Source organism: Athene noctua, chromosome Z (genome assembly GCF_965140245.1).
Source record: "Athene noctua chromosome Z, bAthNoc1.hap1.1, whole genome shotgun sequence".
Lineage (NCBI taxonomy): Eukaryota > Metazoa > Chordata > Aves > Strigiformes > Strigidae > Athene > Athene noctua.
In genome coordinates, this window is record NC_134077.1 from 74,098,614 (window position 1) to 74,111,963 (window position 13,350).

Consider the following 13,350-nt stretch of genomic DNA (forward strand, 5'->3'; position numbering starts at 1 on the left):
AAGTACAGTTACATCTCTAAGCACATCTGAATTTATTTTCCTTTCGAATTATTGGGATGGATGTTACTTGGGGAGAGGAATGTTACTATTTTTCCTTTTTCTCCAAGAATATCCTAATACCTAATATCCTAAATTTCCTAGATTCATGGAAATACAGATAGTGTTAGTGATAGTAGTTGCTGCATATTTTAAATAACATGCAGCTACTTTACCAACGACTTAAGTATATAACACTGTTCAAAGTCATGTTAACATATTTTCATTCACTCTAGTTGATTCAGGAGGAGCAAATTTACCTCGGCAAGCAGAAGTATTTCCAGATCGAGATCATTTTGGCCGTATTTTCTATAATCAAGCAGTCATGTCCTCACAAGGAATTCCCCAGGTAATTTACTTTTACTTAAGAATGAAATGTACTAATTAGTTTTTATACTTTCTGTCTTTACCTGGTTTCAAGGCTTGCACCCATACTTTGTTTTTGACAGCACTGTATTGTGCTGACCTGATGGCCCAGTCTGGGAATTGGAAACACTGTAAACACAGTAACTGTCCACAAAAAGTCATTATAGTTTTGAAGAAGTTGTCTTCTTTCTTGGCCTTAGCGTTAATGACATGACCTACCTGCTCCTGTCTTGGAGTGGGAGAAGAAACTTGACAACATGGCTATAGGGCCATGTAATGAAGCACTAGGAAATCTCTTGGAACAGTTGGTGATTCTGCATTAATGCTGTAAAGGTGAGGACCCCTTTGATGATGGCTAATAAATGAGACACGCTTTTTACTAACAGGGTATGCATATATTTATATATCCATTTTATACACTGATGTGCTGTATGATAAAATTGCCCTAACAATGAGGTTATTTTCTAATGTATTAATGATGCATAGAATTACTGTTAGTCACAGTTCCTGGATTTAGAAGTGGTTTTGTGTCATGGGTGTTTCAGGAGTGCGTTGGGGTCAGTTTTTTGACGCAGGTGGTGTGCTAGGGGAAGTGCTCTTCTGGATCTGTTACTCATGAAGAATGTAGAGCTGTTTGAGGATGTGATTGCTGATGGCAGCCTTGGCTCCAGTGGAAGTGGAAGACAGAGTATAAGGTCCCAATGGAAGTGAGAAAGGCAGGTAGCAGGATAAAGACCCTGGACTTCAGGAGAATAGTCTTGGACTTGTTAAGGGGATTGTCAGCAGGGACCTCTGAGAAGCTGCCAGAGAAGGCAGAGGAGTCTGTAGTCTTTGAAGATAACCTCCTCCAAATAGAGGATTACACCGGGAAGGCAGAAGACCAGGTCTTTCCTGCAAAGTTGCTGTCTATTCAGTCAGCTGTCAGCCTCTTCATATGGTTGTGTATGCCTCTAATACACCTACCTCTTACTCTTCTTTACAGGCCAAAGAATTCAAGCTTACTTAGCTGTTCTTCCTACAGAAAATGTTCCATACCTTTGGTAGTCCTAGTTTATCTTGTGTAAACCTTTTCCCAGGTGTCATATCTTTTCTGAGTTGAAGGAGCCAGACTGCACTTGTCAATATGTCAACTAATGATGGGTGTATATATATATGTGATAGCGTAATCATATATACTGTTCTCTCTTCTATTCCTTTGCCAGTAGTTCCTAACATACTTGATTTTTTTTGACTGCTGAACAGTGAGTTGGTATTTTCACTGAGTTACCTTAATTTCAAGAGCACACTCCTAGGCATAGTTGTCAGTTCAATGCCGATCACTGTATATTGGCTGGATGAAAGAACGTGAAGGAAATTTTCAGGATATTCCACCTGAGAGGAAAAATTGGTTTAGAACGTTAGGCTTAGAAATAGGTGTTGGAACCTCAAGCAGAGTAAATGTTTAGCTGACTTGCTGTTTCATCTGAATACTGCCATGGAAGTATTTCACCACCGTATTGTTTTGACATATTTGACTCTTGAACTCATCATTAATGTAAAGTGGAAATAGGACTTTATTTTCTTCATTCTTGCCAACATACATCATTAAGAGGTGTAGTTGGGCTGGAACCATTTTTATTTATTGTCTGTGAGAAGCTGTGTTTGTTTAATCTGCTAGTCTAAAAGGAGGAAATAGAAGCTAGTACTTCCTTCAAGGATACAGTATTCCATCTGACTCCCTTACATGGCAGACATTGACTTTGCATGGTTTCTGAGGAAAGTACATTTCTTACTTTGTTACCTTTTGGGCACATTTTGGAAGCAAGTCAGACTTCAGATCTTCAACCATCTTTTCCTCTACTAAAGAATCCTGAAATCCATTGCCTCCAGAGAAATCCAAGGCTGACAATTCCAACAACACACTAAATCTTTTTACAAAGGTTGACATAATTTAACATCTGCAGTTCTTTTCTTAGAAACAATAAAAGTGGAGCAATTGTAGTGATTAGCTAGGTCTCCAAAGGAAAAGCACTCTTTAGTTAGAGCAAAAATATTTTGGAAGAAAGACAGTTTACAAGCTGGCCATCCTGTGGATGTAGGTCTGGGTTGTACTTTAGATTTATACATGTGAATAAAATTGGTCCCAGCATTGTTGTGGAACAGCAGGTGTCAAAAGAGACAGTTGCAGGGCTGTTTTGCTGAACTGTCTTTTTAGGAGAAGTTTTGGTAAACTCCAGTCATAATCTGGTACAGGAGTAGGGATTTTTAGATGTTATGTCAAAGATGCATATATAAAGCCTGTTTTCAGGGCTGAAATTACTGATGTAGAACCTTTTTAGAAATGCCTGCCCTAAAATTACGCTGAAGTTTTCCTGAATATCTTGAAACAACTTTATTGTATTTCCTTATAAAGTTGAATTTGTTTTTATTTTAATTACCATATAGTGTTGTACTAAGAGTATCACTGTACTCCTGTACAATAAAAACTAAGTATAGGAAAGATTTACCTTTTAATATAATACATTTCTGTTTGGTATGACACTGATAAAAGTTTAACTTTCTTGAAATATTTATGGAAGATCAAGAAAAATGGTTTACTGAAGTGCTTCCTTCATTTAAAGGATGTCCTATGGGTGTATCTTGTTTGGGAGATGTTTCTATCCTTTGTTTAATTTCAAAAAGGCACTGTTAACATTAGTAAAATTGCTTTTGATTCTGTCCTAACAGACTGTGGTAACTAGAATCATCTTCCATATCTCGGAGGATGTTTCCTTAGGAAATGGTGTTAGGAAATTACGCTCCCTCTAATTTCCATTCTGGTTAATTCTTCTGACATGGAGTCTGGATGTTGTTAGTTTTCTACCTGGTGTTCTTTGTTGTGGCCTGCCCGAATGTCCATTTCATCAGTTCATCAGCCTTTCTCAATTTTGCCCTTAAAGTGCTTGCTTTTTTTTTGGTTGGGTTCAGTTGCCTATGGTGCTTTTCATTTCCCCCTCCACTTTTACCTGTGACTAATTTATTATACTCCTACTGCAGCTTTAAATTACATTGATGTCTGTATGGCTGTGAATCAGGAAGCTGTGATTAACTTCTCATTAACTGCTTCCTAAACTCTCTCAGATGCTGCATGGATACAGTGGGGAGCTGATCAGTGGATATGAAATACTGTGTGTACATTCAGAACTGTTGATTGTTATTTTGATCTTAAGTAATTTCCCATGCAGTAAAGTCAGAAAGTAGCACATTAGTTGGGGATTTGAAGTTGTGTTATTTGACAGGTAAATTTTTATTTTTTCCAATACATACATATTCCAGATTATGTATTGGAAAAAGTAACATAATTAAATTAAATTAAATGCAGGCACATTTTTCAGCATAACCATGGTAGAATGAAGAGTTGGGGAAAAAACAGAAGTCCTGGGGAAAAAATCAAATTGAACTTTTTCCCCATGTTTCTCCCATTTCTAGAGGCTTATGTTATCTTTGTATTTATGAGGAGCTATTTATTAAATGCACAGTAGAAGCACTGCAGATTAATTATGTGACTGAATATATTTTAAGATACTGAAAACTACTGGAAAAGCTGTTTAATCTGATGATAGCAGGTTGACATAGTTCATCTACTTCTGCTTTAGACACAAGTAATGTGATTTTGAAGTTTTATTTCTGTGTGCTCTTTTCTTTTAAGAGCAAACATTAAATTATTGTTTAATACAGAACACTATTTGATCTTGCTTTATAAGTATTTCCAAACAAAGTTAACACAAAATATCATTACTTTGTGGTTTGTGGGGTTTTTGTGGTTGTGAAAAAAAGCATTTCTTATTGTCTGCCTTTTTCATATTAGTATTCCATTTCTTCTACGTTACAAGCTGTTTTGAAAAGTTTTTTGGAGGAGCTCCCCTGAAGGAGAAGTGAGACACTTCACTTTCATGATCCTATGCTGCTACGCTATTCATCATATCGGGTGAATTCAGTTTTGTAAAAGTGTCACCAAAATACTACTGGTAGAAAATGTTCATTGAGTAGAAGTTCATCTCAAAATTAAGCAAAAACATGAAGCAGAGATTATTCATGCTAAAGCCTGTAATGAGATGTATTCAACACGCCTTGAAGGGGCAGATTTAGTCAGTTGATCCATTGAAGAACTGAAGTTACATACTCATAGATGTGAGGAATTTTCTTCAAAGGATGTTGATATTGGTGAAATTATGCCAGTAAGCAACAACTGAAGCTCTGACTTAAGCATAAATACTGGGAGAAACTTATAGGTTTCAGTGTTTTACCATTCATTGGTAAAAAAATTACCTGGTAGAACGTGTGCCTCTTCAAACATTTCACATACAAAGCTCACGGAACATCACATGTGAATTTTCCTGCAGGGTGGCCTGAAGATCATAGTTTAAGAGACTGTTGAAAACTAGAGAGAGTCCCTATTGTTTTGAAGAAAAGCTAAAACATAAATAAAAAGTTCTCTGTGCCAGGTAAAAATAATCTTGCAGTGCTGTCCCAGAACCTGTATTAAAATCAGTACAATATATAATAGTACTGTGTGCATTTGCTGTTTTTAAGGGTTGGACAATTCATTAACTTGTGGTTTTTGTTTTCCCAATAGATAGCAGTAGTAATGGGATCCTGTACAGCAGGAGGAGCATATGTACCTGCAATGGCTGATGAAAGTATTATTGTTGGCAAACAGGGAACAATATTCTTGGGAGGGCCACCACTGGTAAGGATAATAAAGTTTCTAGTAACAGTTACTAGAAAATACTGTGCTGCTGACAATTGTACAGCTTAAACTATTGAGACCTGTCTTGGTGAGGTACTTCCAGATATCTGTAGATTAATTTGCATTTTTAAGTATATCTGAATGTTTATATCCTGAATTAAATCTCTTCTGTCTGTTAGAGGTGTATATATATAAACCAGACTTTAAGTTGTTTTTATAATACTGCTTTTACATTGCCATGCACATTTTAAATGATAAAAGATGCCTTCTGTATTCAGTTATGTAGTCTCTAGGTTTGACGTGAAATTTAAAAAAAAAATTCCAAGCATGTACGTTATATCTCAGAGTCAAGATCAGAGAACTTCAGAAGCAGGACTGATCTGCTGTATTTTATGTCAATTTACAGACAGAAGAGATGCACTTATGATGGAGTTTGTCATCATTTCCTTACTTTCTTAGTAAGGGAATTGTTTCCAAGGAAACTGACCTGAAGAACTCCTGTGAATTAAAACTGCTTTATTGTGGAACTCATGATGGAATTTGTGACTGTGCAAACTATTGTAACATAAGACAGCTTTAAAATTACAGAAGCTTGTCTCCCAACAGGAAGGGGAATGCTTGAGTGGGGTTTATTGTTTTATAAAACAGTTGTACCAGTGTATGTTGTAGTGTAGGCTCAGTTTTATACTGATACAAACAATCTTTGCTAACAAAGATTATTTTACTTAACACAAGCTTTATGAGAAGAAAGGAATTTCCAGTAGTAAATGTTACGTTAGTGCTAGAACTACCAGGTAGGGCAGCACCCAGCACAACTATTCCAGTCTGACTGGGTAAATTTGCTTTTTTGAAATAGTCAAATATTTGTCTCATTGAACAAACTGGTCTGAGGTAGCACCTTGGCTCTGCTTTGGTTATGGTCTTTTGGGAACTTTTAGGCATGCTTCCTGTGACAAAGCCAAGTGCAAACCAGTTGTCAAACATCCTTCCAACTTGAACAGGCCTAAATGGAGAAATCACTTTGTAACAGCATTGCTAGTGAAGATACTGCTCCACTCAGTTCCTTTACTAACAGGGGAGGGGGAGTCTGCTTGAAGTCACTTCTTTCCACCACCTTCCATTGGGAAAATGTAGCAGGTCCCATAAACTATGGAAAGGCAATGACTGACAGATTTTTTTTTTTTGTTGACCAGTTCCTAAGGCATGATTATGTTAATTTCCTTAAAAGCACGAAGAAGTTAGCTGTAATGTCATTTAATGTTTACTTGTACAGCACTGTTCTCATTTCCACAGTATGTTTTTGCATTTCATTCTTTTCCTTTACTTTAGGGTGTTTTTTCCCTCACTGTGTCATCTTGATGCTGAAAATGGATTTAGCATTTTATACCCATTTTTCTTCCAAAGTTAATTGTATAGCTGGATTTTAAATTTTTGTGCAGCTTAAAAAAAAAAAAAAAAGTCTTATAATTTATACAGACATACTTTGCTATGGCTGGTATATGCTAATTACTGTTCCAGAACATCTTGAATAAATTCAGAATGTAACTGAAATCTTGAAAGCAGTGGGGACACACACACATACCCTCCTATAAGTGCAAGGATACTTTGTTGTCTACCATAATAAAATAATGCATTTAGCTTGAAGCATTTTATTGTTTCAGTGGAGGCTTTCCAAGTTGACAAGAACAACAAAGTAATCAGCAAAAGCAGATGAAGTAATTAATAGCAAATATTTAACAGTAATTTATTTGCTGCTCATTAGCATTTAAAATTCTATAATTTCTGTGTTGGAATTTCTTTGGCAGTAATTGTTTGAAATGTCTTCTTACCTAGGTCTCTGTTCCTTTTTATCTTGTATAAGTCTCTTTCGGCTTGTTGTTTATGAGTAAACAGAGACGAATCCTCCCTCAAAATTAAGCAATTTTCTGTAAATTTATCACTATGGTTTAGGTGTTAGGAGTTTCTTGGTGAAAAGTGGAATAAATATGTATAAAGATATTAGTTGGGTGAGTAACATTGGATGATTCATACATCTTTTTATTGGGATAAGGAAGTTAGTGCAATGAAAGAAATGAACTTTTTACCTCAGGCTGTGCAGGAACACCTGAGCTGTGTAACCCTTTCTAGATCCAGCACAGTTCATTAGCTTAGAGCCTGTGGCACATACAGTGGCTGTACTGCCTCTGAGGCTTGCTCAGGTTCAGAGTAATTTGTTGCAGAAGCTCAGGTAGTAAATATGAAAGACCTGAGCAAACTCAGCTCTTCTGACATAGCATTTTCATTGGCAGGAGCACCTTGCTGTGCACCTTGAATGATTCTGCTTGGAGCTATGTTAGAGCTGGGAAGGTTCATCAGACTCTGGGAGGCCCATTGCAGGCACTGAGTAATGTGTCCTGGAGAGTTTATTTAAAGCTAGCTTCTTTACAGCTCCAGGAGTTACAAAATAAGACAACTAATATCCAGTACTAGCCAGGCAGCTGGCTATGAAGCTGAAAAAAAAGGGAACCAGACACTCTTGTTTTAAGAAGATAGTAATCATATAACATCACAAGGGAATTTAGGTCACAGATGTGTATCAATAAGATGTAGCCCAGGAGACTTGCCAGGATAGGCAGCTGAAAAAGGATGGCCTGAGTCAGGTCTCAAAGGGAACATGTCGGGAGACAAGTCAGTGACTGCAAGGATGTTGTGAAGTTAGAAAGGATGAAAATTCTCACCACTTCCAGAGAAAGATTTCACCACTGTTACACCAATTTAATTTGTTCCTTAGCAACCTGTAGATGTAATGATCCTTATCTTTGTGTGTATAGATCAAACTTCAATATCATTACCTGTCAGCTTTTCTGTTTGGTAGAGCTTTTCATATTCTCGCTGAAAATATTTTGCTTGCCTTTCTCTAAGCATCAAAATTACTTCAGACTCCTGTAGAAACTTCCATTCCATGTTGTAGCAGATATTGTAGCCATTACTGTGCATGCTTTATTCCCCAAAATATCTTTCCTATGTGAAGAAAACTGGATTGCATTTTATCGCTCAACTCCTTAAAACAAAACATCATAAGGAAGAAAAAGAAAATCCTTGATATTAGTTACAATTAATCTGGGGATGTGTATGCTAAAACTAAGTGAATTGAAGGTACAGTGCAAAATGTAAAGTGCAAGTTTCCTTGGCCTTCTTTTTAGGAAGATGAGGAGTAATGACTTAACGAATAGGTAGATCTCAGTAGTGAGAGGAGAGGTGTTACAGTAGTGGTAATATCTAGGGTCATTCTCCTGAACTCCCCCAAGCTGAAGAATCTATATCCCCAACCCTGGCAATACTGCTCAATAGCTCAGAATGCTGTGTTGACTTCTCCATCCTATTCCCGAAACTTCTGATTCTTCCTTCTTCAGGGAAAATTTGCTACTTTCTGTGCTCAGCAGGAAAGGAAAGTCTAGTAAAAAGGGATTAAGTTTGTCAACTTCGTGTATATTTATGCATTGGGTACTCTTCTACATGTCAGCCTGTTCTATTGTGGGAGATGCACTTTTAGCTAAAGTTTGTGTTTGTTTCTCCTGATGATTGCTAGCTGAAATAGCTTGAACAGGAATTTCTTTGAAAATCCCCACATACCTTGTCACGGCTCTATTTGCAGTCTGTTTGAATGTTATGAACTTTAAGAAAGTACTATTTAAACTGCAATTCATAGAATGCTTTATTGCAGTGCATAAAGTTTGTAGAATGCTTTATTGCACTGCATTGCACTGGGAAGGTGGTGGAACAAATAATCCTAGAAGCTATTTCCAAAAGCACTATGGACAAGAAGGTGACTGTGAGTAGTCAGCATGGATTTAGAGTGGGGAAATCAGGCCTGACCAAACTGGTAGACTTCTATGCTCAGATAACTGGCTTAGTGGAAACAGAGAGCAGTGGATGTTGTTTATGCTGACTTTGTCAAGGCTTTTGACACTCTTCCGTAACATCCAGTACAGACTGGGTAAATGGGCAGTGAGGTCGTCTGAGAACTGATTGAACTGCTGGGCTCAAGCTGGAGGTCAGTCACTAGTGGTGTACCCAAGAGGTCACTACTGGAACCAATACCATTCAGCATCTTCATTGATGACCTGTACAGTGGTTCAGAGTTCACCATCAGCAAATTTGCAGGTGACAGAAACCTGTGAGGAGTAGTTAATAGAGCAGATTATTGTGCTGCTTTTCAGAGGGACCTCAGCAGGCTGGAGAAAGAGACTTGAATTGAAACTTTGGAAGTTAAACACAGCAGGCAAATGCTCCTTGGAAGGAATAAACCTGGGCACCAGAGCAGGCTGGGGATCAACCAGTTAGGAAGATGCTTGGCAGAAAAGGCATTGTAGGTCTTGATGAACACCAAGTTGAACATGAGCCAGCAATGTGACCTTGCAACAAAGACAGCCAGCAACATCCTGGGCATGCATTAGAGAGTTTCCAGCAAGTCAAGGCTGGCAATCTTTACCATCTGATGGGACTGGAGCATCTGTGATATGAAGAGGAGCTGAGAGAGCTAGGATCTTTCAGACTGGTGTAAAGATGGCTCAGGGGGAATCTGTCCATGTGTATGAACACTTTGCAGTGGGAAATAAAGATAGTATAGCCAGACTTCTCATTGGTGCCCAGTGACAGGTCAGGAGGCACAAACTGAAATACAGGAAATTCTATTTAGATGTAAGAAAACAGGTTTTTACTGCAAGGGTGATCATGCTGAACCAAGTTGTCCAGAGAAGTTGTAGTGTCTCCATCGCTGGAGATACTCAGAACTTGACTGTACATGGTCATGAGCAACCTTCTCAGGTTGACTCTGCTTTGAGCGGGGGAGTTAAACTAGACCATCTCCCAGGGTGGCTGACAGACTCCACAACTCCAATTCTGTGATTTGGAGAAGGAGAACTTCACCTCTGTGCAAGAAGAAAAAAGACATTTTTTTAAAGTTTGTTGAAATCAGCATCTAGATTTCTGCACTCATAGACATCAGTGCTGTGATCAGATTTGTTCAAAGTTCTGCAGTTGTCACAGAATCACAGTATGTTGTTATAACTGCATGCTGTGTCAGATGTGTAAAGAGAGATGTATAGAATTATTTCATACAGTAGAATCGTTTAGATTAAAGTAGACCATTAAGATAATCGAGTCCAACTGTAAACCTAACACTTCCAAGTCTGCCACTAAACTGTGTCCCTAAGTGCCACAGGCTACATGCCTTTTAAATACCTCCAGGGATGCTGACTCAAGCACTGCCCTGGGCAGTCTGGCCCAGTGTTTGCTAACCCATTCCAGGAAGAATTTTTTCTTAATTTCTCTTAAAAGTATGTTCTTCTGTTTGTTGTTTAATGAAGACTCAAATTAATTATGCCTCCAACAGAAGCTTTTCGTTAATTAGTATCAGAATGTCACACCTTCATATTATATGGGTAGCCATTCAAATTTAAAAGCAAAAACCCTACTAGTGAAGAAATTATGTATACTTAATTTTATAAACATGACAGTTTGAAATATATGTGGGTGTGTGTATATATATTTATATATTTAGTGTGCTTTGGTTTTAGGTACGGAACTTGGAAACAGATGTGTTTTGGAAGTGATGATAGTTTTCCCTTGTGTCTTTAACGCTACTTCTGTATTCTCCATTCATGATGAATAGTGGTTTCACCAGCTTGCAAGGAATCCTTTTCAAAGAGTTATGGTAGAGTGGAAATGCATTAGATAGAAAGGGGCTTTTTACCATGCGGTAAAGGATACTGCCTTTTTTCAAGGAGTTCGCTCACTCTCAAATAATCCTGTCAGGTCTAAGATTTGACAGAACTAGGATTTGTGTTGTGCATTCCAGGTATTTTTACGGAGATACCGTACTTGATCCAAACATTTTTATTTCAGTGATAGTATTTTTTAAGGAAATTGTTCTCACTAAGTTCTTGTGTGTTTATTGGAAGAGTTAGAAAATGAAAACCGCTAATGATTGTTTTATGGTTAATATTTAAGTAAATAACTTAAAATTCACAGAAGAGTTTGTGTAGACAAAACAAAGTCGAAGAATGCTAAGTTTCAACCGAGGTATTGTTTTTTTGAAACAATGCAGGAAAGTATCACATTTGAAATTGCTTGTTAAGTGACAGAAATTTTTGTGAAAATGCATGTTCATAAACCTAAAGGGCATGTAAGTGTACTCACTAATAATGGACACAGCAGTAAGTACAACAATAAGTGGAGAATTGTTCTCAGTAAAAACTACACACTAATGCTAGAATAAGGATACAAAGTCTAAGAAATTAAGTAATTTTGACAGGATTCGGTGTTGTCACATTTTAAATGCTCTGAGGCAGATTAACTGAGGAAATATTATTAATGAAGGAGCATTTTGCAGAGATCTGTTTTATTGCTATAACTAAGCCCGTGTAAATATTATTGCATGACAAGTGTCAACTCTAAAGATCATTCTCCTTTTCTTGTGGTAGGTTAAAGCAGCAACAGGTGAAGAGGTATCAGCAGAGGACCTTGGAGGGGCAGATCTTCACTGCAGGTTTAAAGAAATATTTGTCCAGAGCTCATCCATCCTTTACACTTTAGTGGGGTGTTTTGTTTTATTTTATTTTATTTTATTTTATTTTATTTTATTTTATTTTATTTTATTTTATTTTATTTTATTTTATTTTATTTTATTTTATTTTATTTTATTTTATTTTATTTTATTTTGATGTTTTCAAAACTATAACCAAATTTTGAAAATTAAGATTTTCTTTGTCCTTATCTGGTGCTGATGAATCATTTTCTTGTTGGAGTAGCATAGTTAGCCTATGGAGTAGCAGAGTTACTCTAGTTCAGATCTTGTTTCCTTCACTGACTACTTTAAAATACTTACGTGTCTAATGTACTGCAGCAGCATGCATAATATGGAAGACTTTTCTATACTGTTTAATACTGTGTGTTAATAGAGTAGTACACATTGAGAAAGATAATGTATTTTGCAGATTATGTCTTTCTTACTTAAGAAAGTAAGTAGTTCTTACTGTCAGAACTACTACAAACAAGATGAAAATAGCTTGTGTTTTTGTAAAAGAATACTTGTTATCAAAACAAAGAATTCTATGTGCTTTCCAGTTCTAGTATGGAAAGAATAGTAAAGTTAGGTATTACTCTACAATAAGTTAAGTATTACTGTACAATAAATGATTTGGTTTTACTTCAGTTTTCTGAAGTGAATAAAGAGTTATTCTTAAGGGCAGTTCATAACATTTCTGTAAACATGTTTGCTTTATAATTTCAATTTAATTTTGCAAATTAATTATCATTTCAAATTAATTTTCGTTTGAACAATGTCATCTTTTATATTGTCATTTAGAGTTTTTACTTCATAGAGTTACTATATTATGTCATATCTGATAACCTGAATGTGTTGTTTCAAAGAAAAGTCCAGGCATGTGTTTTATTTTGAAAGTAATTTCATAACAAAACATGGAGTGCTGTATTGTAGCATCTATATTTTGAAGAGAAATATAAAACTTTTAAAGTCTTAAAAGTTTTTAAAACCTTACATTTTCAGTGTCAGATTTGTTTTTTTAAGTCTTCATATTGCTATTGTTATTTATATACAGAAAATCTGGTGTAACAGATCATTATGCTTTGGATGACAATCATGCACTTCATCTAGCAAGGAAGGCTGTAAGAAGTTTAAATCTCCAAAAGAAAGTAGACGTAAGTGTGTAAATCTTGACAGCACCGCATTATTTAAATTAGGAATACTTTTCTTTGCCTGATTTGTACAACACATTTTCTGTCTTTGACTTTAGACACTTTGAAAATGGAAGTTATGTTTCTTGTCTTTAAAGATTTCTTTAACGTTTCAATTCCGTAATTACATCCTTGTCACATTATTCCCAGTAAGATCACTGGGATTATATGCAAAAGTGAAGCAACTAGAACAGTGCTTCAGAGTCACAGAATTGTGCTCTAAGATTAATCTAGTCTTGCAGGGTGCTTAATTTAAAGCCCACATGATCATTCCCATGGGCCTTAAGTTAGATACCTGCTAAAGCATCTTCTTGAATATGCATTTTCTATGATTATTAATGAAAAGATATAAAATTGAGGGGTTAGACCTAAACCATGTAATTGTCTTGCATTGATTTGAAAATTCCTTGTAGAAAACAGGATTGATAGCATATGGGGGATGAATTGCCTTAACTTATTTTGGCAGAAGATGCAAGAGAGTGAATTGAAGATCAAAGCTCAGC

The 13,350-nt window shown here is 36.4% G+C and overlaps 1 protein-coding gene across 2 annotated transcripts in view; it reads left to right on the forward strand.

The window, feature by feature from the left end:
- Positions 1-13,350, forward strand: part of MCCC2 (methylcrotonyl-CoA carboxylase subunit 2) — a 39,181-nt gene that overhangs the window by 11,729 nt on the left and 14,102 nt on the right. Inside the window, exons 6-9 of one of the 2 annotated variants that reach the window (XM_074931892.1) lie at positions 273-385; positions 4,997-5,110; positions 11,575-11,639; positions 12,712-12,811. In XM_074931892.1, coding sequence (XP_074787993.1) covers positions 273-385; positions 4,997-5,110; positions 11,575-11,639; positions 12,712-12,811 — 392 coding nt within the window. The remainder of the gene's footprint in view (positions 1-272; positions 386-4,996; positions 5,111-11,574; positions 11,640-12,711; positions 12,812-13,350) is intronic. The other variant, XM_074931893.1, reaches the window with a different exon arrangement.